We start from the raw sequence: 25968 nt of genomic DNA on the forward strand, positions 1-25968 counted from the left end.
CATCGGGTAAATTCTTTCTAGTCCCAACCAATATGGGACTCCCCCTAACCCGCGGGGGGTAAAGGCGGAAGATTGTGTTAAAACGCTGCAGTAGACGAAAATTGTATTGAAAAATTGCTGTCTGTATCATAATTAGCGCCCATAGACTTTTGATGCACCAAATATTGTGTAAAAATATAACGTAATTGAGAGCGTGACCTCATAGTTTGTTCCTCAAACTTGTTATGGGCAACTTGTTATGGGCGTGAGATTTGTTCAGTGATGTTCTTGTTTTCGACTTTTGCGCTGTCCTAATCAAGCTGGAACAAATCCAAAGGTAAGAAATGTTTCTTCTATTATATCCAAAGTCATTGATTGGAACTGAATTCTATTAAATACGTTTCAGCACTTGGAAATACGTGATTTGTCATGTTCTGTGATTCCTGAATTCGTGGATGTCAAAGTAATGGGGTCTGTTAGTTAACTTTTTGGTGTTTTTCTTAAGTTTAAAAGCTGTTGCTCTTATTTGTCATGATGTCAACACATGAATTGCCTCCTGCTTGTCAAATAGACATTCAATATTGTGTGCCGTTGTTATAAGCGCGATAACAAACTTTGTGACAAAGCAGTACAGGTGGGCCGGTGAGATACATCTTTGTGATAAAGCAGTACAGGTGGGCGGGTGTGACGCATTTGTGTGATAAAGCAGTACAGGTGGGCAGGTGAGACACAACTTTGTGATAAAGCAGTACAGGTGGGCAGGTGAGACACAACTTTGTGATAAAGCAGTACAGGTGGGCAGGTGAGACACAACTTTGTGATAAAGCAGTACAGGTGGGCGGGTGTGACGCATTTGTGTGATAAAGCAGTACAGGTGGGCAGGTGAGACACAACTTTGTGATAAAGCAGTACAGGTGGGCAGGTGAGACACAACTTTGTGATAAAGCAGTACAGGTGGGCGGGTGTCAATTTTATTGACGAGCCGCAGGAGCGGCGAGTCATATGGTCTCGGCTCGAAAGCTGTCTGTGGAGGCTGCGTGCTCTAATTAGCTGACCTGCTGCGCGAGCAGTCACTGCAGAGTTTTGAGATAACTTTGTAACACGTTTTATTTTATGCTCCTCAAGAATACAACTTTGGGCAACGTGCCACGTAAAACTACACGCAACAAGGATTCAGTAGGTACCAAACATGCCTTGGTCAGAAGTAGAATGTAAATGAATCTTTATAAAGAAGTAGGCTACTTCAAACGACAGCCACAGCCACGGTTGGGTTCACGGCATCAAACCGATGCGACTCTCCGTCATATCATACACGTAATCAATCAAATATATGACTAATAAACATGTAAACTACATCTATACGTCTATGGTCGGACATAAGAAAGGAGAGCTTCCCCCGGGCCTGTGCATGTGTTGTTCGTTGTGCGTGTGTAAATGTACACAACAAACTGACGACAAAACTGAGACAGACCTCTTTCGCTTCAGTCTTGCAGAATTTAAAGACGAATACAGGTAGAGCGTGCATTATACTAACTGTTTGGTAAAAGTATCAAACGTTTCTTTTTATAAATAAGTGGCAGGCTTACAGGAATACAAAGAGGCGCAAGTTGAAAGTAATGGATATATCTCTGGAAGATGCCATCAGTCCAAGTTGTCAAATGAAATCAAAGATGACAGAAACAGAAGTTTTCCATACAAATGTTGGTGTTTCAAAGGAAGTTTGCATTCTTTCAGATAATGATATAGACGAGGTGGCTGTTTGTTATGAAGTTTCAACAAGCCAACATTCAAATGATTTTACTTCATCTACAGATTTTCTAAATTCAGCACTTCATAACTGTCATTATGAACTTGGAATCAGAGAGAGACCGTCTTTCCATTGTCATTCATGTCATAGATTTTTGTTTCAGAATCAATGTTTCACATGGCGTTCACAAGAGAGCATGCGAAGTTTCCGACAGTCTTTAGGATTTGTAAAAAAGGCCGTGTTTTGCTGTACATGCAAAAACTACCTGTCAAAAGGGAAAGTGCCTAACAGATTGCAACAACATTCCTATTTTAAGCTCAGCCACACGGCGACATGGAAGTTCAATGGTACTTTCAAACTTTTTCTTCTCTTCGTCGTATTTGATTTCTTTCTATTTCATAAGTCGAGTGCATATGATTTCGGCTCGTGTTCATCGTGAGATGGACTTAGTTTCTTGTGGACTGTTAACGAGCCTTGGCATAACAACGAATCTTTTTTCACCATTCTCTTCCCCGAAGACAGCCGCCGGGCTAGAGAGCCTCTGCAAGCCTATCATTTCTGACTTAGCTCACTTTCGGCGCCATAGAGAACTGCCAGGAACTTCTCGGTCTGTACTCTGGAACGATTATATTTAAAGGGAAAATACCTCAGAAAAGCCCTAAGATTGCTTCCAAAGTTATACCATACAATTCTGCATTGCAAACAATGTTACCGCGCAGGAGGTCTGACTTTACTTTGCGAAAGTAAGTGTTTTGAACACTTTATCATATATCGTAGAATAGGCAATGGAAGGGCATTCGCCTCGCCATTGTGATACTTCAACTTGGGCGCACCCACACACACACACACACACACACAGACCCAAACACACACACCTGCTCAAGTTATTGTGCAGAATAAAAAGTTTTCTATCATCTGATTTCAAAGATTGCCATTAAGTGTCCACACGTTAAGAAATCGATTCATCCAATAAGTCAACTCGGCACTGCAAGCACCCAGGCTGTTGGTATTTGGTATGCGTTCAAGTGGAGTGGTCATATATGGCCTGCCCTTATCTCATGTAAAAGCCTGACCAAATCTGAGACTGGTCAGGTGAGCCGTCGACTGAGTCGTTTACAGGGGACGAACTGTGCCTTTAAGCTCTCAACGATGCTTGTCTGGCATCCTTCAACCTCTTGGGTGCATTATAAAGTCAGCACGAAGCCCTTACCCCTGGCACTTTGGGGAACAGTCAAATCAATCAACTCTGTCTACCTGAGCTCACCTGTAATCAACACCTTTAACCGCCTCGCTGAGAGCAAGGCGGAGAGAGACTGGAGAATGCTGTGAATAATGAAGGTGAGGGAAGTCAAGACTGAACAGCCTGGTATGGATCAGACTCAATGGACTAAAGACTGTTACTATCTTACGAGTATAGTATCAAAACTATCACCCTGGAATTTAAAAAGCTGAGAAATTAATGAGATTGATTTTTCAGTTTGGTCTGCGGTGGCTTAGTTAATGTAGTCTAAGTTCGCCGAAATGAAGAACAAATGAAAATCTCAAGCCACTACTTCACCATGCGTCGCAGTCGTTAACTTCTTTAATTGCAGAACTGAGATTGCTTTCCAAGAGTCATAATCACTTTTTGAAATTTTCATATAAATTATGTGAAACCTATCTTATTTTTTAACATAAACACTTAAGAACACTTTTTTCTTTTCTTTTTACATTTAGTCAAGTTTTGACTAAATGTTTTAACGTAGAGGGGGGAATCGAGACGAGGGTGTGGTGTATGTGTGTGTGTGTGTGTGTGTGTCTGTCTGTCTGTCTGTCTGTGCGTGTGTGTGTGTAGAGCGATTCAGATTAAACTACTGGACCAATCTTTATGAAACTTTACATGAGAGTTCCTGGGAATGATATCCCCGGACGTTTTTTATATTTAGTCAAGTTTTGACTAAATATTTTAACATCGAGGGGGAATCGAAACGAGGGTCGTGGTGTATGTGCGTGTGTCTGTGTGTGTGTGTGTGTCTGTGTGTGTGTGTAGAGCGATTCAGACTAAACTACTGGACCGATCTTTATGAAATTTGACATGAGAGTTCCTGGGTATGAAATCCCCGAACGTTTTTTTCATTTTTTTGATAAATGTCTTTGATGACGTCATATCCGGCTTTTCGTGAAAGTTGAGGCGGCACTGTCACGCCCTCATTTTTCAACCAAATTGGTTGAAATTTTGGTCAAGTACTCTTCGACGAAGCCCGGGGTTCGGTATTGCATTTCAGCTTGGTGGCTTAAAAATTAATTAATGACTTTGGTCATTAAAAATCTGAAAATTGTAAAAAAAATTAAAAATTTATAAAACGATCCAAATTTACGTTTATCTTATTCTCCATCATTTGCTGATTCCAAAAACATATAAATATGTTATATTCGGATTAAAAACAAGCTCTGAAAATTAAATATATAAAAATTATTATCAAATTTTTTTTTTCGAAATCAATTTAAAAACACTTTCATCTTATTCCTTGTCGGTTCCTGATTCCAAAAATATATAGATATGATATGTTTAGATTAAAAACACGCTCAGAAAGTTAAAACGAAGAGAGGTACAGAAAAGCGTGCTATGCAGCATAGCGTAACCACTACCCCGCTCTTCTTGTCAATTTCACTGCCTATGCCGTGAGCGGTGGACCACGAGTATACGGTCTTGCTGCGTTGCATTGCGTTCAGTTTCATTCTGTGAGTTCGACAGCTACTTGACTAAATATTGTATTTTCGCCTTACGCGACTTGTTTCTTTTTTTCGATAAATGTCTTTGATGACGTCATATCCGGCTTTTTGTAAAAGTTGAGGCGGCACTGTCACACCCTCATTTTTCAATCAAATTGATTGAAATTTTGGCCAAGCAATCTTTGACAAAGGCCGGACTTCGGTATTGCATTTCAGCTTGGTGGCTTAAAAATTAATTAATGACTTTGGTCATTAAAAATCTGAAAATTGTTAAAAAAAAAACATTTTTTATAAAACGATCCAAATTTACGTTCATCTTATTCTTTATCATGTTCTGATTCCAAAGACATATAAATATGTTATATTTGGATTAAAAACAAGCTCTGAAAATTAACAAAATTAAAAATTATGATCAAAATAAATTAAATTTCCGAAATCGATTTAAAAACAATTTCATCTTATTTCTTGTCGGTTCCTGATTCCAAAAACATATAGATATGATATGTTTGGATTAAAAACACGCTCAGAAAGTTAAAACGAAGAGAGGTACAGTTAAGCGTGCTATGAAGCACAGCGCAACCGCTACCGCGCCAAACAGGCTCGTCACTTTCACTGCCTTTTGCATTAGCGGCGGACTACGTTCAATTTCATTCTGTGAGTTCCACAGCTTGACTAAATGTAGTAATTTCGCCTTACGCGACTTGTTTTTATCTCCAGGCAACAAAGGAAAGGATCTCGCTTGGGAAGCTTAATTTTATTTGAGTGTTCAGCCAGAATAAAATAACAAATATTAACAGGCACACTCCTTTCCGTGAAAGCAGTTCGGTTCACCATCTCCAATCTGGCCAGGTCGTTCGTTACATGGATAAGAACATTCCTCCACTTGTATTGGTCGCATACCCAAAACAAGTCGCGTAAGGCGAAATTACTACATTTAGTCAAGCTGTGGAACTCACAGAATGAAACTGAACGCACTACATTTTTTCACAATGACTGTAGTCCGCCGCTAGTGTAAAAGGCAGTGAAAGTGACGAGCCTGTTTAGCGCGGTAGCGGTTGCGCTGTGCTGCATAGCACGCTTTACTGTACGTCTCTTCGTTTTAACTTTCTGAGCGTGTTTTTAATCCAAACATATCATATCTATATGTTTTTGGAATCAGGAACCGACAAGGAATAAGATGAAATTGTTTTTAAAACGATTTTGGAAATTTGATTTTAATCATAATTTTTATATTTTTAATTTTCAGAGCTTCTTTTTAATCCGAATATAACATATTTTATATGTTTTTGGAATCAGAACATGATGAAGAATAAAATAAAAGTAATTTTGGATCGTTTTATAAAAAAAATAATTTTAATTACAATTTTCAGATTTTTAATGACCAAAGTCATTAATTAATTTGTAAGCCACCATGCTGAAATGCAATACCGAAGTCCGGCCTTCGTCGAAGATTGCTTGGCCAAAATTTCAATCAATTTGAATGAAAAATGAAGGTGTGACAGTGCCGCCTCAACTTTTACAAAAAGCCGGATATGACATCATAAAAGACATTTACAGAAAAAATGAAAAAAACGTCTCAGGATATCATACCCAGGAACTTTCATGTAAAATTTCATAAAGATCGGTCCAGTAGTTTGCTCTGAATCGCTCTACACACACTTGACTATAATGTAATGAACAGTCCACGTGATCTCTGTGTACAGTTGGACATTTTTTTTTCATAAAAAATGACTTAATTCGTAAAAGTGAAAAGTGGCTTTGTTTGCTGTGGTGTTGTTTTTCGAATATCTGACCAAGTGGAGAGATGGTCTTACTTCATGTATAATCCGGCGGGGACTGATACAGCTCAGTCGGTAGCGCGCTGGATTTGTATCCAGTTGGCCGCTGTCAGCGTGAGTTCGTCCCCACGTTCGGCGAGAGATTTATTTCTCAGAGTCAACTTTGTGTGCAGACTCTCCTCGGTGTCCGAACACCCCCCGTGTGTACACGCAAGCACAAGACCAAGTGCGCACGAAAAAGATCCTGTAATCCATGTCAGAGTTCGGTGGGTCATAGAAACACGAAAATACCCAGCATGCTTCCTCCGAAAACGGCGTATGGCTGCCTAAATGGCGGGGTAAAAACGGTCATACACGTAAAAGCCGTGGGAGTTTCAGCCCATGAACGAACAAACAAACAAACAAAATGTATAATCCTGGCCGCCAGATCTGAGATGGTGAATCAAACTGTTTTTACGGGAGGGAATAACAGTTGTATAATTTAAATTATCATCGTGATAAAGGTTACTTCAACGTTGATATGCGGTGCAAGGGAAGTAACTGTGTCCAAACACAAGCCACTTTTTGCTTGACAAGAATGATCTCCCTTGAAATTGTGCGGGGCAAAAAGGCAGCAGTTCTTGTGAGCCGAGTGCTCTACCCAGCAGGCAATAACGCTTTTTCAGAATTAGATCATCCGTAATATCTACTACACTTGTTTTACCTATCGACGAAGATTGCAAAGCCAAGGAGAGTTAAGATGGACTGGCATTTATTCTGAGAGCCTTGAAATACATGTTTCAAGATCAGCAGATTTGTTATATAGGCAAAATAGGTAATGAACATCAGTCCAACATTTCTTTTGCCACATGTGCGTGTGATTGGATTCAGTAGAAATCTACAGTTACTGGGTTGATATGTAGCTAATGATTTAGTTAGTGAAGCTTTGAAAGCATGTGTGGTTTGTGCTGTATAAGCTGTCATTATTAATATGACTTGCTGAAAATTAACTGTCTGAATGCTCCCAGAGCTTCATTCCGATATATCAACTTCTGATAATCTCCCAACATCTTTGATTTTTCATTCAGACCTGTTTACCCTCAAAACTTGACAGAGTGATGCTCGTCAAAATCTAGTACATGTACTTCTGGTTTGTAGACACGGTAAAATGTCATGTTGTGAACAAAGGGCTATTCGAGGATGATCTACTAGATTGATAGTTATCTCAGAACCTGATACACCCGTTTACAAGTGTTTATGTGCTTTTAATATTGGTCTGGACGAATTCGCCGGATAGCTCGTCGCAGCATATCCCCCAGGGAAATTGGACTCCGTTTACCTCGTCCGCTGCTTAGCTCGTCGGCCGGTTAGCTCGTCGCGAATTTTTCGGTCCCGAGAGGGACGAGCTAAGCGGAGACGACTGTAATCTGATTCCAAAAATAATAACCCAGGGTGGTTACCAAATGCCCACAATTAGCAACACCAACCTAATCTGAAGCACATTTGAATATATACCCTTCCTTCGTTGATACAGCAGTTTTTTCATGTATGATGTGGCACAGTAAATATATTGTTGAATTGAAAGAGAAAAAAAAGAGAAAAATATACCCTTCCTAATTTGGACACAAATAGAGTATTTTTACCCCAAATATTGAAAACGTACATCACTACATGTAGGGATAAATTAGTAAAAAAATAGTAAGGGTGAACAGGTCTGCATGCTTGCTCATTGCTCTAGACCCTGTCAGCCTGCAAACCTCAAGCATGTATGATCAGGCCTGGGAATGAGTAAAAGTGGTTTGGGCGTACTGACGGGAAAATGTTGCGTTTCAAGCATTTTTAAGGGCTCTTTTCTTACACAATTAGAAAAGGACTTTGTCGTATTTACGACAAAAGGTGTATCATTCCCAGGCCTGAGGATGAACCTCATTGTCCTGTAATGTGTTGTATGAACCATTGGAATGTTGTCGGATGTAGACATAAGGCTGGTAAGCTTAGCTTTGCTTTTGCTTGGGTTGTGTGAATGCCATCTTTTCTACACAGATATGTTTGTGAACTGCAAGACGATATGTAAACTTGATGATTTTTGTGTATCGGTTGAAGTGATTTATTTGTTTGAAATCTCACCTAAATCTGCACATACACACTCCAAGAGATTGTATCAAAGCGCCAGTCGATTGAAGTATCCTATGCTTTATCCTTACTGTAGGAATACTACTATGATTTACTACAAGGAATATTACAAATGGAAGGTTGCACTACCGACTCGCTCTGATTCAAGCTTTTTCTGCATCCCATTCCTGAAAGAATGAGACTTAGACACACAAACGGTAAAGTTTTCAATTTAAATTACAAACTTGAAACCACCACTCACTAACTAACATCAAGTTCTGACCCACGGTAGTCAACAGATCAAAAGTACGCCACACTTTGATGTTTACTGCTTTTTGTTCGCTCATAGCAGTAATACATGTACGTACTACAGCAGGGTTTCATTTACCAGTGCGCCTTGCACCATTGGCACATAACATCTCAAAACGTCCCATTGGAATTCCCTTCAGTGCGTCAAAGGGCGCACTGAGATTACGTACCACTGCGCCGACCCATGCACACTTTTCACGGGAGTAGAGAGTTCAGAATGACCTAAGCAAAAACGTGCGCCAAGCCGAGGAACTTGCGAAATTGTGAAATGCGCTGTGATTGGCTTTTAAAATGTAATTCATGAGTATTCAAGCAATCCTGCAAACTATCTGCACTTGCGCGTTTACCTCTGTGAAAACTGCCAACAGAAGCGATATCGATCGAAACACAAACACACACTAACCTGAGTGTGTTACACTGGCAAATTGTCATGTCATATGGAACCAAATAGCACTATTTTGCATCTTTTGACAAAAGTTTTTTGGCACCGCCTAACCTGCTTTTGTGCGTTTTGCCTTGGACTATGTAATGTCCCATCAACATTGTCTTTTTCTTCCAGGCTAAACCCTGGACTGGGCGGCCGAGTGGTAACGCACTTGCGCTCGGAAGCGAGAGGTTGCGAGTTCGACCCTGGGTCAGGGCGATAGCAATTTTCTCCCCCCTTTCCTAACCTAGGTGGTGGGTTCAAGTGCTAGTCTTTCGGATGAGACGAAAAACCGAGGTCCCTTTGTGTGCACTACATTGGGGTGTGCACGTTAAAGATCCCACGATTGACAAAAGGGTCTTTCCTGGCAAAATTGTATAGGCATAGATAAAAATGTCCACCAAAATACCCGTGTGACTTGGAATAATAGGCCGTGAAAAGTAGGATATGCGCCAAAATGGCTGCGATCTGCTGGCCGATGTGAATGCGTGATGTCTATTGTGTAAAAAAAAATTCCATCTCACACGGCATAAATAAATCCCTGCGCCTTGAATATGTGCGCGATATAAATTGCATAACATAAAAAATAAAACAAAAAATAAATAAATCCCTGCGCTTAGAACTGTACCCACGGAATACGCGCGATATAAGCCTCATATTGATTGATTGATTGAAACCCTGCTACAGTAAGGGCAAACGAGTAAGATACTTCGATCGATCGGCGCTTTGATACAACCTCCTGTGAGTGTGACACACACCCACACTTATGCACACATACACACACACATAGATACATGGTAACATGCACACATTTGCACTGGCCCAAATAACAACAAACACAAGAATCAAATTACATCGCTTTCTTTCCATTGCTAAAACACTGTCTGCCAGCACACATACGTATTTCACTTTTTGCTTTGTGTGCACTCCTGATGCTGACAGTTTCTTCTTTCATGTTTCCTACCACAAATGTTCTAGTGTGACACTGTCATTGACAGTAACAAAAGGTGAAAATGTACCGAAAATGTTCCTAGTTTGGTATATCATTACTCGGCCAGCTCAGCTTTCGCTGCTTTACGCTGTAACCTCGCATGTTCTTTCTTGCCCCAGTCGTAGACCAAGTAGCACAAGAAGAGAGCTGAAATGAAAGAAGAAGAGCATTCAGTGAATAAATAATGCAGATAATTTTAACAAGATTCTGACTCAATCTGAGCACTTTGACATTCTAAAAAGAAAAATACACAAATACACAACTATGTATGCAAGGCAAATTCAAGTATATTACAGTAAACTGTAAACTATCAATTTACAATCTAAAACTTTATAAATCAAACACACATGCATTACCATTTCGGCATTTGTCATCAATCAATATACCAATAGTTTAGAAAGTAATTGCTTCCATCGACTATTTTAGTGAAGTGCATAAGCATGCTTATAATTATGGAGTTTCATCAACTCAAAGGAGAAGAAAAAAAATTCATGTCGGGTCACACAAGGTGACAAATGCATGCACGAATAGAGGCACATGCAATAACACATTGAAACAGAAAATGGATTATTGGACATAACAATGAAGACACAAACACATTGGTAATAATTAAGGCACAAGCAGCATTGTACGGTAAATGTTGCATTGACAGAAACTTCATAAAGTTAACATTTAAACCTGATACTGCACATTGTAGCAATATGCTTCCAAACCAGATGACAAGGTCCGACTGCATACAGCAAACAAAAATTGCATCCTTTTCTTCATATTTTTCCATGGTCAATCCACAAGGCCATATCAGATCATCACAACATAATGATGCAAGCATAGTGCTTTTAGTTATAGAAATCTCCTTAATAAATAAATAATGCCCAGATCAACCGAAAAATTAGATAACATCAACACAATGCTCTACAATACTTACGAGGTACAACTCTGAAAACCTGTCCACTGAAGCGTCTGGCCATGTTAGGAACCCCATTTGAAATGGCACCAGCAAAGGCCCTCTGTTCAAAAGGTGAAAGGCTGTAGGTGATGATGTTGCGAACCCGCGTCAGCTGTCCGAAATGACGTCCCATAGCTGTCACACAAGAAAACAAAAACATTTGTGTAAACTGTGGGGTAAAAAACCCTGTAATACCATTACCAATAACTTTAAGTAATAATACTAATATTCAGCATGTATCCTCTCATAATTCTTCTTCTTCTGCATTCCTGGCCTTTAAGGTAACAGTAACACTCAGGGTCACCTTTTGGTCAGAGGTTTGCATGCCACATCATCTTCGAGGGTATGCGAACTAGGTACCTGTGTGTTTCAAACTCAAAGTCCCTAGACTTTCGCTCAAAACTCTGGATCTTTATCATTAATGTGCACATCTGTAATTTTGCATGCAGTTGCACATGAAAAACCTTCAAGTAACAACAATTAATCAGGGGTGTTGCCAGACATTTTCATGTTGGGACATTTGGCCGAAACTGTCAGAAAGCTTTAGGACATCTTGGAAAATATTCGGATATTATTTTGGCTCATACAAAGTCACCGCAACATTGTCATTGAAGCACAAGACTCAAGAGGGGAACACCCATACACAGGGATGTTGCTACAAATTCATACCTATAGGACAAATGTCCTGAGTTCTTCAGCATCAATAGGACATTTGACCGCTTTCAGAAAGTGTAATAAGACATTATGAATTTGCGCCAAACAGCTTATAACACATTCCATGGAATTGTTCCAAAGTCATGCGCCCACACACACACGCACACACACACACCCACGCGCGCGCGCTGTAGAACACACATAATATAGTAAATACATCAACACAGTGTGCGTATAATGTTGTATTTGTTTAGTTTCAAAGAAACCACAAAAAAGAAACCAACATGAACAACTTCAGAGCTCGTACTTTGATTAAATACTGCATGATTTGGATAAAAGTTGACAAACAAAATGATCGGTTTGATCTAATGCTGATCTTTTGCAGGCTTTAGTTTTTTTTCAGCGGCATAATTCAGTGCTTCGTCTCGTATCGAAAACAAAAGCAGACTACAAATTTAGTTGGAGTTGTCTCCCGTACTCCTGTAGCATGCACTGATCTAAAAAGAATCCACTATTTTTAGATCAGTGCGCTGCACCGAGACGGTTATACCCAAACGGCGCATACCGCAAACGGTTCGGGAATTCCCGACAAAAGAAAAGATCCGCACGCGGCACTGACAACTTCAGTGTAAGCTGAACACGAGAGCGTTCGGTCTTTTAGAAGATGTGTATCTTGAAATGAAAATTAACGAATATCGCGCTGTCCGAAGGAATGGAGTACATATCGGACAACGACCACGCTCAGGCTAAAACGATAGGACATCTGACCGACATGCGGCAATGTGAATCGGACATTTGGGGATTTTCATCGTTATATGTCCGATGTCCGACGCCTAACGACATCCCGGCATACATACAATCATTGTCTTAGGAACACAGATTACAGGTTAAGCCAGAGGGGGGGGGGGGGGGGGTACAACCTGGGGTCCAGGGTACCGTTAGGAGGTCTGGGGGCAAAGCCCCCCTGAAGCTGAAGAATGTTAGCTATTTTATAAATTTGTTGCTTATCCTTGATTTTAAACATGATCAACTGGTGTCAGCAGCCACTCATTATTTCTTTTAACCTTTGTATTAAATAATGGCAATTTATCTTCACTGATATCCGCTCTCGACATCATATAGTATGGTTAGAAGGAAGACGTGTCGCATACTGTGACAACTAAACAATTAACTCTTCCCCCGGCTTTACAGACAGAAAAAAAAAAAAAATTCAGACAGAATTAGTTTTTAACTTTTTCAAACCTTTAACTTTAATTTCTTGAAAGTAAACCTCTTCCAATCTTGTGCAAATCTTGACAAACCTTGGGAAACATGACAATAAAAGACCGTGTAGGGTGAGCCATTTTGTTTGAAAACCACGATTTGGAGGACGCTTTTCATTCTCTGGCTCAGCAGATTTTGATTCGCGGTGACTATCGTCTGCTGTTGTCTGCTACACTACTACCACTCACACTGACACTGTCCACATTCGCGGTGTTCCTGTCATTTTGTCCGGAATCACTTACCTTGGCGAAGGGTAGCAAACCTTGGCCAATTTAGTTTTTTTTCTTTTTTGGTTGCGACATGATGTTCAAATCCAAATCGAAAGCACTAACTGACTGATAAACTATCGCGAACCGGCGAACGCAAACGCTGAGAGTGAGAGTGTAGTTTTCATGTCCAAGGGAAACCACTCTGGCATCTATATTATTTTGCAATGGTTTCCGTTCAAAACATTGATGTTTCGTTTTTGGTATTTGCGAAGGAAATAAACGCCAGTCAGTTGACTAAGTACATCGGCAGCAGTTTTAGTAATCAAAGCCTGACCAATACAAACAAGAAGGGCAAAGCCCATACGACTCACATGCTTGACCTTGACCTTTACATAGCAATGACATCATACACTAAGAACTGCTTTACACATTTTTCCTACCAAAATACATGTGACCTTGACCCAAGGTCAAGTTCATCCAAGGTCATGCAACATAAAGCTGTTAATTCAAGACATAGGAAGTACAATGGTGCTTATTGGCTCTTTCTACCATGAGATATGGTCACTTTTAGTGGTTCACTACCTTATTTTGGTCACATTTCATAAGGGTCAAAGTGACCTTGACCTTGATCATATGTGACCAAATGTGTCTCATGATGAAAGCATAACATGTGCCCCACATAATTTTTAAGTTTGAAACAGTTATCTTCCATAGTTCAGGGTCAAGGTCACTTCAAAATATGTATACAATCCAACTTTGAAGAGCTCCTGTGACCTTGACCTTGAAGCAAGGTAAACCAAACTGGTATCAAAAGATGGGGCTTACTTTGCCCTATATATCATATATAGGTGAGGTATTGAATCTCAAAAACTTCAGAGAAAATGGGAAAAATGGGAAAAATAGCTGTTTTTTAGGCAACATTTATGGCCCCTGCGACCTTGACCTTGAAGCAAGGTCAAGATGCTATGTATGTTTTTTGGGGCCTTGTCATCATACACCATCTTGCCAAATTTGGTACTGATAGACTGAATAGTGTCCAAGAAATATCCAACGTTAAAGTTTTCCGGACGGCCGGACGGCCGGCCGGACGGACGGACGGACGACTCGGGTGAGTACATAGACTCACTTTTGCTTCGCATGTGAGTCAAAAACTGGACAAACTTTGGCCGATTTAGGCAAATACTCTTCGGACATTTGGCCGATAGGGACATGACAGTTTCGGCCAAAGTTTAAAAAAATCGGCGATTGGCCGAAGGGCCGACCCAAACGACACCCCTGTTAACCCTTAGGCTGGTTGTCGCGACATATGTCGCCCTACGTAACGTATACTGTCACCTGGTTGTCACGACATATGTCGCGCTACTGGCTCAGTCTGTTTGGTCGGTTCCGATTACCTCCCATGGATGCGAAAACCTATATGACCGTTTTTCTTCATTTTTCTCTCTGTTAATTCACCAGTGGCAATGTAACATGTGTTACAGAATTGCACCAGTGTAAGGGTTAATACTAATACAGTAATACTAATAGTAATAGTATGTAAAACTGTCCTGAGTGAATTAACGGTTAACCTCGTGGAAGTTACTGAAAGAAGAACAACTGTACGTGATTAACTACCTGGGACCTTGGACCTCAGACAGAGCTAACTCGGGTAATTGCCAAACAGTCGAATCCATCATCACCCACAACAGGGGCAACTCACAAACCTGATCCAAGCTGATGTGAGGTGACATTGACAATCACAAATAATTCCGCTCCGTATCATTAAATGAGTATTATGTAATCCGAACACTGTTGCACAGGCCATGCTAACACAAAACCTACGAAGAGCACATTTGTTTGAAAGGATTGCTAGCATAAATGTTAAATACCCCAGACCTAAAGACAAACAACAAATTACTGAAGATGCCCTATACTCATAGAGTCATACAGCCTATATGATTGTAGGAACTTGGTAATTTGGGACAGACCAAAACGCAATCAAGAAACGCTCGAGGAAAGACAACAAACAAAAATTCGAGATAGAGGCAGCACGCTTGCAATGATCACAGCAAAAAAGTGGACATGTTCATAGACAGAAACCATATTATTGATAAATCAGTTAATTACACACAAGTAAAACGCTATCATACCGTCGGTCGTTCGTGTGCCCTTGGGTAGTGGCTCTGTTTAAATTGTGCTGTTTCGAATAAAACCTAGAAACCCCAAACATCGTTTCAACATTTGTTGATATAACACAAAATATGATTGAAATAAGAATCTAAAATTAATATGATTGTTATTTACTTGTAATAACCTCTCTTTTAGAACGTTTCTACCCTGCACTTCGAAAACAGAATACCGTTCAGCTCTACTTGTGCGTTTTCAGCAATTTGGGGATTTTAGCCGTTTGCGAATACCGTCTTCGTGACAAGTGTGCTCCACAGACTGACGGATCTCTGTGGTGTGCTCTCTGAGTCTCTTAGTCTCTCTAACGCCAAAATGGTCGGGAACAAACACAGGCCTACCGGCGTGATCAGTCACTGTTAATAAGTTAACACATCTTGAAAATAAAGAAAGTCAGTAAAATAAACAGAAGACTAGCCCACGGTCTAATGCTGGACAGTTTTACCCCTTTGAAAGTGACTGCTCCACTTTTTTCAACAGTGATTGCTGAGGCCAGCATAGATATCGGCCTCCTATGCAGACTGGCGTCCGTGGGCATGGCACGGTGCCGCCAGTCAGTTCACTGGCAAATCCCGGTCAGTCGCGGCCTGGTGGGTTAAGGGTGGAGATTTTTCTGATCTCCCATGTTAACCGCTTATGTACAGATCTGCCAGTGCCCGGTTATCACCCTTCCGCCTCGGATTTTTCCACACTGCTGAAACCGGTGTGACGCCGTCATCTTGGCCCCGCGGCCGGTGTGACGTTTTCATCTTTCGCCGTGTTGATATTTCGCTTCTCGGCCTCGTTGATCTAGTATAAACTCTTCACTGAACAAAAAAACACCCTTCGATAGTACTGATGAGCGACCTTGTGTAGGCTACCTTACATTCATGGGGCCAAATTTGTCCAACCAATTTGTTTTATTTAACTTAGAAATTTGATTCATCCTAAAATGTTTTCCTTCTTACTCAAGGGACGTAACCACTCAGTACACGTTTTCGAAGAATTCGATTTTGGGGTTGAAATCTATTCAATTTTACCACCAATTTTCTTCATATGCAAGAAACTGACATGCTTTTCGTCCTTAACCTTTGCCGGATGCCGCTTTTGACTACACACTCCCGACGATGCGGGTTTGTCTGAACCCATACATTTGAAAGAGGGTTTTTACCGTTTATTCCTCTAACGACGATGCGGGTTTGTCTGAACCCATACATTTGAAAGAGGGTTTTTACCGTTTATTTCTCTAACGACGGGGTGGGTTCAGGGAAACCCACAGCGCTACTTCAGTGGTTGCATCGAGTTTCTCCCTTCACCGACCTCTTGCAGGGGAGGGAGAGGGGGAGGGAGAGGGGGAGGGAGAGACTGAGAGAGACTGAGAGACTAAGAAAGAGAGAGAGAGAGAGAGAGAGAGACTAAGAAAGAGAGAGAGAGAGAGACTAAGAAAGAGAGAGAGAGAGACTAAGAAAGAGAGAGAGAGACTAAGAAAGAGAGAGAGAGAGAGACTAAGAAAGAGAGAGAGTCTAAGAAAGAGAATGAGAGACTAAGAAAGAGAGAGAGAGAGACTAAGAAAGAGAGAGAGGGAGACTAAGAAAGAGAGAGAGAGACTAAGAAAGAGAGAGAGAGACTAAGAAAGAGAGAGAGAGAGACTAAGAAAGAGAGAGAGACTAAGAAAGAGAGAGAGAGACTAAGAAAGAGAGAGAGACTAAGAAAGAGAGAGAGAGAGACTAAGAAAGAAAGAGAGAGAGAGATACTAAGAAAGAGAGAGAGAGAGACTAAGAAAGATAGAGAGAGAGACAAATAAAGAGAGAGAGAGACAAATAAAGAGAGAGAGAGACTAAGAAAGAGAGAGAGAGAGATTAAGAAAGAGAGAGAGACTAAGAAAGAGAGAGAGAGAGACTAAGAAAGAGAGAGAGAGAGACTAAGAAAGAGAGAGAGGGAGACTAAGAAAGAGAGAGAGACTAAGAAAGAGAGAGAGAGAGACAAAGAAAGAGAGAGAGAGACTAAGAAAGAGAGAGAGAGACTAAGAAAGAAAGAGAGAGAGAGAGACTAAGAAAGAGAGAGAGAGAGACTAAGAAAGAGAGAGAGAGAGAGACTAAGAAAGAGAGAGAGAGACTAAAAAAGAGAGAGAGAGACTAAGAGAGAGAGAGAGACTAAGAGAGACAAAGAGAGACAAAGAAAGAGAGAGAGACTAAGAGAGAGAGAGAGACTAAGAAAGAGAGAGAGAGACTAAGAGAGAGAGAGAGACTAAGACAGAGAGAGAGAGAGAGACAAATAAAGAGAGAGAGAGAGACTAAGAAAGAGAGAGAGAGAGACTAAGAAAGAGAGAGAGACTAAGAAAGAGAGAGAGAGAGACTAAGAAAGAGAGAGAGAGAGACTAAGAAAGAGAAAGAGAGAGACTAAGAAAGAGAGAGAGGGAGACTAAGAAAGAGAGAGAGAGAGACTAAGAAAGAGAGAGAGAGAGACTAAGAAAGAGCTAGAGAGAGAGAGAGAGACTAAGAAAGAGAGAGAGAGACGAAGAAAGAGAGAGAGAGACTAAGAAAGAGAGAGAGAGAGAGAGACTAAAAAAGAGAGAGAGAGACTAAGAAAGAGAGAGAGAGAGAGACTAAGAAAGAGAGAGAGAGAAAGAGAGACTAAGAAAGAGAGAGAGACTAAGAGAGAGAGAGAGACTAAGAAAAGAGAGAGAGAGACTAAGAGAGAGAGAGAGAGAGAGAGAGAGAGAGACTAAGAAAGAGAGAGAGAGACTAAGAAAGAGAGAGAGAGAGACTATGAAAGAGAGAGAGAGAGGCTAAGAAAAAGAGAGAGCGAGAGACTAAGAAAGAGAGAGAGAGACTAAGAGAGAGAGAGACTAAGAAAGAGAGAGAGACTAAGAAAGAGAGAGAGAGAGACTAAGAAAGAGAGACAGAGAGAGAGACTAAGAGAGAGAGAGACAGAGAGAGAGACAGAGAGAGAGAGACAGAGAGAGAGACAGACAGAGAGAGAGACAGACAGAGAGAGACAGAGACAGAGACAGACAGTCAGATAGACAGACAGTCAGATAGACGGATAGACGGATAGACAGACAGACAGACAGACAGAGCAACTGACAACAGACATACAGACAGAGAGATACGGACAGACAAACAGAGAGACAGACAGTCTCTTGGAGACAAACAGGCAGACAGACACTGTTCCGCCGCTTTGGTAATTATGGGTGTAGCAGAACCCGCGCCGTCGGCAGAGGGATAGTTACAATCACTACTACTCTTTAAAAGTATGGGTATGTGTGAACCCGCGCCATCGGTAGTGTTTATGTAAATTATCATAATCAATTAATTCTGATGTTTTGTCATGTACACACTAAAAATTTGCAGACAGAGAGCAAATTAGGTGTGTGAGAGATACTTAAAATTTCAAAACGATACCTTTAATGGTTCCAGAGTTACAATGATTTTAGTGTGTCTCTGGGTACAGGTGAACCCAGGAAGCACGGCAAAGGTTAAATAAGTGTACTTCTTTAATTTGACCAGGAAAGAACATTCCAGTCTTGAGTATATATGTCGAGGGGGAAATATGTACACAGGCGAAAGATGAAATCGTGACACCGGCGTCACTGATGATAATAAGTTACCGGGATTCAGTTTCGGCCTCGTTGATCATGCTTGTACTGATAAACTCCACACTGAACAAAAAAACACCCTTCGATAGTATTGATGAGCGACCTTGGGTACCTTACATTCATGGGGCCAAATTTGTCCAACCAATTTTTTGTATTTAACTTAAAAATTTGATTCATCCTAAAATGTTTTCCTTCTCATTTAAGGGACGTAACCACTCGGTACACGTTTTCGAAGAAATCGATTTTTTTGGTGAAATCTATTAAATTTCACCACCAATGTTCTTCACATGCAAGAAACTCAGTGACATGCTTTTCGTCCTTAAAGGATGTTACTTCATTAATTTTACCAGGAAACAACATTTCAGTCTCGAGTATAAATCGAGGGGGTAACTTAGCATATGCCGGGCGTCACACCGGTACTACTCCCGCAGCCGTGACAACTGGGTTGCATGAGAGAACTCAAATTCCAAGCTCAAACGGTTCGACTCTACTCTGCCGTGTATTGGCAGAAGGCAGTAAGTCCAAATTTGGTAAAAATGAGATTTTCATATCATAATGCAGAGGGGAAAAAGGCGCATCTTGTGTCAAAATTTCTAAGATGTGCGATCAATATTTATGGACTTTTTGAAGAAGTAAGTCCACTAAAAAAAAATTAATCAAAGGATAAAAATCGGCAAATGGAAGCAAGTCCAGGGACTTTTGGTTTTCAGGTTTGCACTGGACTTACTTCCTTGCAAGCCTCAAAACGAGTTTGCATGGTTTAGCGCTCTATGTCCATTAGCCAATCGCGTTCACCCTTTTGTAATCCTGACTGCGGTTAACCAATCAGAACTAAGCTTATTGTATCATTATTTCCCTGGCCTTTGTCGGGGAAAATGGCGATGAGAGCTGCTGCCGACGTGTTCAACTATCCGAAGCAACAGTAAGTTGGTTTGTTTGTTTCATTTTTGTTGTTGGCAGTTTTGCGTTCCGGTCTGAAATGACTCTCTCTCAATAGGTGTATGGGAATTTACAACGACAACACTGATTTTCTGACTGATTTTGGGTATTCTAATGTGCACTTGCATTACGGAGCTAGCAGGTAAAATGCCATAGTTCAAATGCCCATTTATTATAGTTTTGTTGTTGTACGCTACTTCTACCGTGACTTCTTGACTATTCACTTCTGCTCCGTATTTTCATCATGATATTTATGGATGCATTTAGCATGTTTCTAATACAAAGAGATAGTTGTTTTGATCTAGAATGAGTGACTTGTGGTCTTGAGCGCTGACAGCGTGTTAGATCTGGAACAGTATGACATTATACTGGAGGATTGTTCTCCGGTCTCTTTGTGCTTCCAACCATCGGAATAAGTATTATGTCCTATTGTATTTGACAGAAATGTGAGTCGAAGTGGGACAGGCAGCGACGACAGCTGCAGCACACTGAGGGATACTCGCCACCACTGACCCTTTATGTTCAGGGGCCCAAAACAAGGTATGTTTCACTGACACAGCCAAAAATAGCGTGCAACATTTTTTCATTCCTTTCTTTTCTCGGGCTGAAGAGGTATATTTTAAAACGAGCAACATCTTTACATCATTTTCGTTGCAGTAGTATTGCCCCCCGCGGGTTAGTGGGACGAATTTACCCGATGCTCCCCAGCATGTCGTAAGAGGCGACTAGTCTAACGGATTCTGTTTCTCCTTTTACCCTTGTTAAGTGTTTCTTGTATAGAATATAGTCAATTTTTGTAAAGATTTTAGTCAAGCAGTATGTAAGAAATGTTAAGTCCTTTGTACTGGAAACTTGCATTCTCCCAGTAAGGTAATATATTGTACTACGTTGCAAGCCCCTGGAGCAAATTTTGATTAGTGCTTTTGTGAACAAGAAACAATTGACAAGTGGCTCTATCCCATCTCCCCCCTTTCCCCGTCGCGAGTTGCAGTAGTATTAGTATCAGCAGCAGCAGCAGTAATCGTTTGTCATTATAGTAGCCCGGGGGGGGGGGGGGGGAGGTGATGTGCGCGGGAGAGGAAAAGGATGATGTGAAGGAGGGTGGGGAGGAGATTTGTCAATAAAATTGTCTCACTTTTGCTGCCTTTTTCATTTGACAGATGCGTAAGCGTTGCTGGCAGGTTGCAACTGCGAGAAACAACCACCTCGGCTTGCAGGAACTTGCTCAAATGAAAATGCCAGCAACATACGACGGTTATGGGCCAAAGAAGAGGAAGAGGAGTAATACTGACAACTTTCAGTTTGACAATAACAGATGCTGAGCGCAGAGATGCAGAACGTGGGGACGAGGAGGGGGAGGAGGTGGGGGGGGGGGGGGGATTGTATGTTGTTTGTTAGTTATCAAAACAGGCTCATGGAAAAAAAATCTGCATCCAGTTAATCGCTGTAGTTGATAATTGTCATCAGCCGGATGGCAGAATGTCAGTTAATAGTTTTAGAAGGGATGTAGACTGTAACTGGGGTAGATGGGGTGATAAATAAATATACTACATCATAGTTTGCAGGTTTGTGGTTTTGCTAGTTGAACACTCAACTACAATGTTTGTGGACAGTGTGTGAATTACTATGTAATTCTACTAGCAAATGTAGCAAATGGTGTACAACTACAAATGTTTATATAGTTTATCACACAGTTTTCAAGACTAATTAAACAAATTTTGTTCAAAAGTGGAACACTTCAGCTGAAAGTCAACACTGCACGATAATATTGTTAACTCTGGTATAATGGCGGTTTGTCAAACCATTTCTTTTTGTCTTGGCTTGCTGTTGCTTTAATTTTGTGTCATTTGGAAATCAAGACTGCACGATTATCTATTGTTAATTCTGGTATAATGGCGGCTTGTCAAACCAGTTCTTTTTGTCATGCTGTTGCTTTAATTTCATGTACTTTGGAAATCAAGACTGCACGATGACCTATTCTTAATTCTGGTATAATGGCGGCTTGACACACTAGTTATTTTTGTCATGCTGTTGCTTTAATTTTGTGTCCTTTGTAAATCGTTAGTCAAACTCAATAAATAAAACGTCTTATTGTCAGATCCTGGATTCTAATTCTTATTAGCAAACGAAAGCGAGAAAGACAGTGAGAAGGAAAGAAAAGTGTGTGTGTGTGTGTGTGTGTGTGTGTGTGTGTGTGTGTGTGTGTGTGTGTGTGTGTTACAGACAAGCAGCAGGATAAAAAGCGTGTGTGTGTGTGTAAACGTTTTCTTAGATTTTTATTTTAATGTTAAAAGACTTGCGTTCAAGTCAATATTTGTCTTGTGAATATCAAAAGAGAGTATCAAGACTTGTATTAAAAATAATGGTCTTTTTAAACGATATCAATGACACAAGAACGGATTAACAATAAAGTTAATCATGAGTGAGCGACCACAGAATGATAAGCAAAACGAGGAACCAAGACAAAGACTAACTTGAGCATGTGTTGAAATTTCAGAAAACGGGAACATTTGTCTCAGTTAATCACAAAAGAAAATACAAGATTGTTCACCAAGGAAGTTGTTTGTGCATTCAGAAATTCACGAAATCATTGGACGTAAAGTCACATTTGAAAAAAAGTTCCAAAAGCAGTGTTGCGTGTATTTTCTTTTACTTTCAATTTTCGGAGATAATAAATTAGCAGAAAGCAGTAAGTCCACTTGCTGCTCTATGCCCTTTTCTCAGCCAGATATATCGCCCAGGATATAATATGGCAGAAAGCAGTAAGTCCAATGCTGCTTTTTGCCATTTTTAAAAAATAAGATTTAAGTCGGGATATAATTTGGCAGAAAGCAGTATGTCCTCTTACTGCCTTTTACCATTATTTTTGAGTGAATGAGTTTGGGGAATTAATTCGGCAAAAGGCAGTAAGTCCACAAAAATCATTATTTCTAAGTGATGAATCAAAAGAGGGTTTTAATATTCATAGCAGAAACGCACAATAATGTCCTTCATGTTATCAGCAAACAAAAACATCATTTTAGGCTTTTCATTCCAAAACAGTGATGCAAACAGAAAATGTCGATTTTCTCGAAACTATGTTTCATGGACTTGCTTCCTTCTGCCTGTACACGGCAGTACTCTAAAGCTTGTTCTGTTAAGAATCCGCAAAGCACGAAACGAAGTCGGGGTGCATGAGCCGTCTTTACTGAGGGCGGCGACTCAACAGAGAAAGAGGGCAAGTCGACGTTGTCAACCTACTATAGAGCGTTAGTGGGAGATTCCATGACGTCACAGGAAATGTGGTCAGCAACAGCCAATGCAAACTGCAGTCTAGTAGGTTCGCGGGAAAAGGGCGCATCAGAGACCGTCTGTTACACAACTTATAATGTACTCTGCGGCATCTGGGCGCATTCAAGCATGCACAGGAAGCGCGCGCTCATACCAACACAGGAGATGCCGTGTGTAGTACAAAGTAGATTTCTAACTGAGATGTGAACAAAATGAATCACCCCCGCCCCCCCCCCCCCCCCCCCTCCGAAAATAAAATCTTAAAAAAACGGTTATTTAAAATTTACGGGTAATCGAATAATCGACAACTTCAGTTGCACCAACTTAATATTGAAGCCAAACTTCATGCATGAAACAAAGGGAAAACAATAATGAGACATTTCTAATCTTTAACAGACTTAATATGCTTTCTATCCTTATTTTAGTTCTACTTCCTTTTATCAAGGATAGACTCCAGACTTACGTGATTCCTTCTTCCCTCGCGCCACCCCCACCCCCCTGGATATTTGGCCTCGAGAACAATTGCCCCCCATTACAATTGGACACACACACACACACACACACACACACCCACGACAGCACACACACACACACACACACATATTTACACACACACACACACACACATATTTACACACACACACACACACACATAAGGGGAGACGATGGGGGCGGTAACTGAACTTCAAGTTAAAATTCCTACCATGGTGGGGGCCCGGCAGTTGTCGGGGGGGGGGGGGGGGGGTGGACTGAAGGGGATTGTCCGATACAGGGGGGGGGGGGGGAGGGGCAAATTGGCCTGCAACCGGCAGCCAGATAGACATCTCGTCACTCTGTCATCTCCATGGCAAATTGGCTGCACGTCTATAGGATTTCTGATATTGAAATGAAAAGTACACATTTTGATCTGTCTTGGTTTTTAGTATGGATGATTGGAACAGTCGAGGGAGTACATGGAGATGTGAGGATGACTGTATTTGCCAACACGTAGTTTGACTTTAGTTAAGAATTAGATGCATGGTCACCTAACATTTCATGTCGTTTTGTTTTTACCATTATCTTCTTCGGCCTATAGCTTTATTCTAACCCCTTTCTTTTCTTCACTTTTTTCTTTTACATTTTTGTTTAATTTTAATTTTCTAATTTGTGTGTGGTCTGTTTCATTTTCTAGTCCCTACTCTCCAGTAAGCTATGGTTTGCGTCCACCGATTTTAAGATATTATGTTCATTTACACATCAACTGTTCACCAGGGTTTTGTACTAATTTTGCTTTTCTTTGTCAGAGGATTACCGTAGTGCTGATCAGCACAGACCCGCGACTCTTTCGATATCAACTGAATCGTGTCAGTTTCAGTAAAGACACCCTCCGCGCGCCTCCCGTAAACCACCAGTTTTAGGACACAGCCACTGACCCCCAGGTGTTTACATGCATTACTAACATGGTTTCGTTTGAACACTTACCGCCAGAGAACATCAGGGCTGCTCTCCCTGGATAGCGAGCATTTTTCAAAGCACATGTGATATTTGCGTTCTCTACACCCGATACTTTTTGAAGCCTCGTTATGGCGCTTTACGGAAGTTTGTATCAGTCAATAGGTCGAAAACCCGAACGGCGTGTCGGAACTGACTCGTCATACAGGAAAAATGGACATCTGTGATATTCACTTACCTGACTCGATGTGTTTGAAGCGTTATACTGAGTGTCGGCATTCAAATACATGATTAACGGCATATTCGCCGCGGGCACGGCGGTTTGCTGTTTGAAAGCGGACGTTGTATTGTGATCAAAAGGCATAACTTACTTTAACTGGATGAGTAATGCCCCACGTACATTGAAGTTTTTCCCCTTTACATCTGATTTTTTGTTCGTAACCAAATTCCTACAATAACGCCAGATTCCTTCTAAGATTTAGAAAACTGCTGCAGTTTTAATACAACTATAGAGCAGACTTGACAGATGGCAGTTGCACACAATACGCTAATGACTGCAGTTACATAATACACCATTCAGTGAAGCGCCTGACTGGTTTACAATTGCTAATTATACTTTATAGCCACGCAAAAGACCTGTATGCGTCATAAAATGGTGTTGAAGGCCCTACAAAGTGTGTTTCATCGGGTTTCTATGACTTTTTCGTGAAAAGCTAGGCGGCTCATTTTGTAAACCTCCTGTGAGGCGGAGTGGGGCCGGGCTTTCGGAACGCGGATCGTATCAACTGATGCAGGAAATTGATGCATCTAAAACCAAGAATTTGATACATCGTTTGGATGCATCAGAATTCTCTGGTTTTCCCGGAAAATGCCGAACAAAAAGCAAAATTTGAACCGGAATAATGAAGCAAAACGAACTATTTCTATCAACTGATGCAGGAAATTGATCCAAAACCACGAATTTGATGCATCGTACATGGGCTACTTGTGTGTAAGATCCCGATCGCAAAACATTTGCACAATAAGAAAAGGTTCGCCGAACACCAGTCAAAAACGATTCTTCTTCGGCCATGTTGAAAACGTCGGAAAACGAAAGTTTGAGTCGAAGGTCAAGGGCGTCAAAACTTCGTGTGCACAAAAGACAAACCACAAACAAAACAAAAAATGCCTTTAAATGCATAATGCCGGCCCCGTGACTTTGACTTGTTCCCTATTTATTGGTATGTTGTACGTTTATTTTTGTTTTATCTAACCAATCTGTTTATATTCGTAAAAATGTAATTTCAAGTTTTTCCGTGCTCAGGCATTTCTTACGGAAAGACCGGAAATGAATGATTTTTTGAATGCATACAAAACCGAAAGTGATGCATCAAAATGATGCATCCTTTTCTAAAAGGATGCATCATTTTCGTATCGGATGCATCCGTTTTTGAAAATGATACATCCAATACGAAAATGATGCATCAAATTATTGGTTTTGGATGC

At 40.8% G+C, this 25968-nt stretch overlaps 1 protein-coding gene and 1 long non-coding RNA gene across 2 annotated transcripts; one reads left to right on the plus strand and one right to left on the minus strand.

The window, feature by feature from the left end:
- Nucleotides 1-9885: 9885 nt before the first annotated feature.
- On the minus strand, nt 9886-24541 carry LOC138968770 (cytochrome b-c1 complex subunit 8-like). The gene is made up of 3 exons (XM_070341414.1): nt 24514-24541; nt 10957-11112; nt 9886-10178 (listed from the first exon to the last, which is right to left on the minus strand). The coding sequence occupies exons 1-3, from the start codon at nt 24524-24526 to the stop codon at nt 10087-10089; spliced, it is 261 nt and encodes an 86-aa protein (XP_070197515.1). The 5' UTR covers nt 24527-24541; the 3' UTR covers nt 9886-10086.
- Nucleotides 19333-21145, plus strand: LOC138968768 (uncharacterized). The gene is made up of 3 exons (XR_011456276.1): nt 19333-19765; nt 20225-20322; nt 20943-21145. It is a non-coding gene; the product is annotated as an uncharacterized lncRNA (long non-coding RNA).
- Nucleotides 24542-25968: the final 1427 nt, after the last annotated feature.

This window comes from Littorina saxatilis, linkage group LG6, assembly GCF_037325665.1.
Source record: "Littorina saxatilis isolate snail1 linkage group LG6, US_GU_Lsax_2.0, whole genome shotgun sequence".
Taxonomy (NCBI): Eukaryota; Metazoa; Mollusca; class Gastropoda; order Littorinimorpha; family Littorinidae; genus Littorina; species Littorina saxatilis.

What these genes read in the sequence shown, in the direction of transcription:
- LOC138968770 (XM_070341414.1), bottom strand. An exon ending in GGTTTTCAGAGTTGTACCTC is followed by an intron (nt 10,179 to 10,956) that starts GTAAGTATTGTA and finishes CTTTCATTTCAG; the next exon opens with CTCTCTTCTTGTGCTACTTG.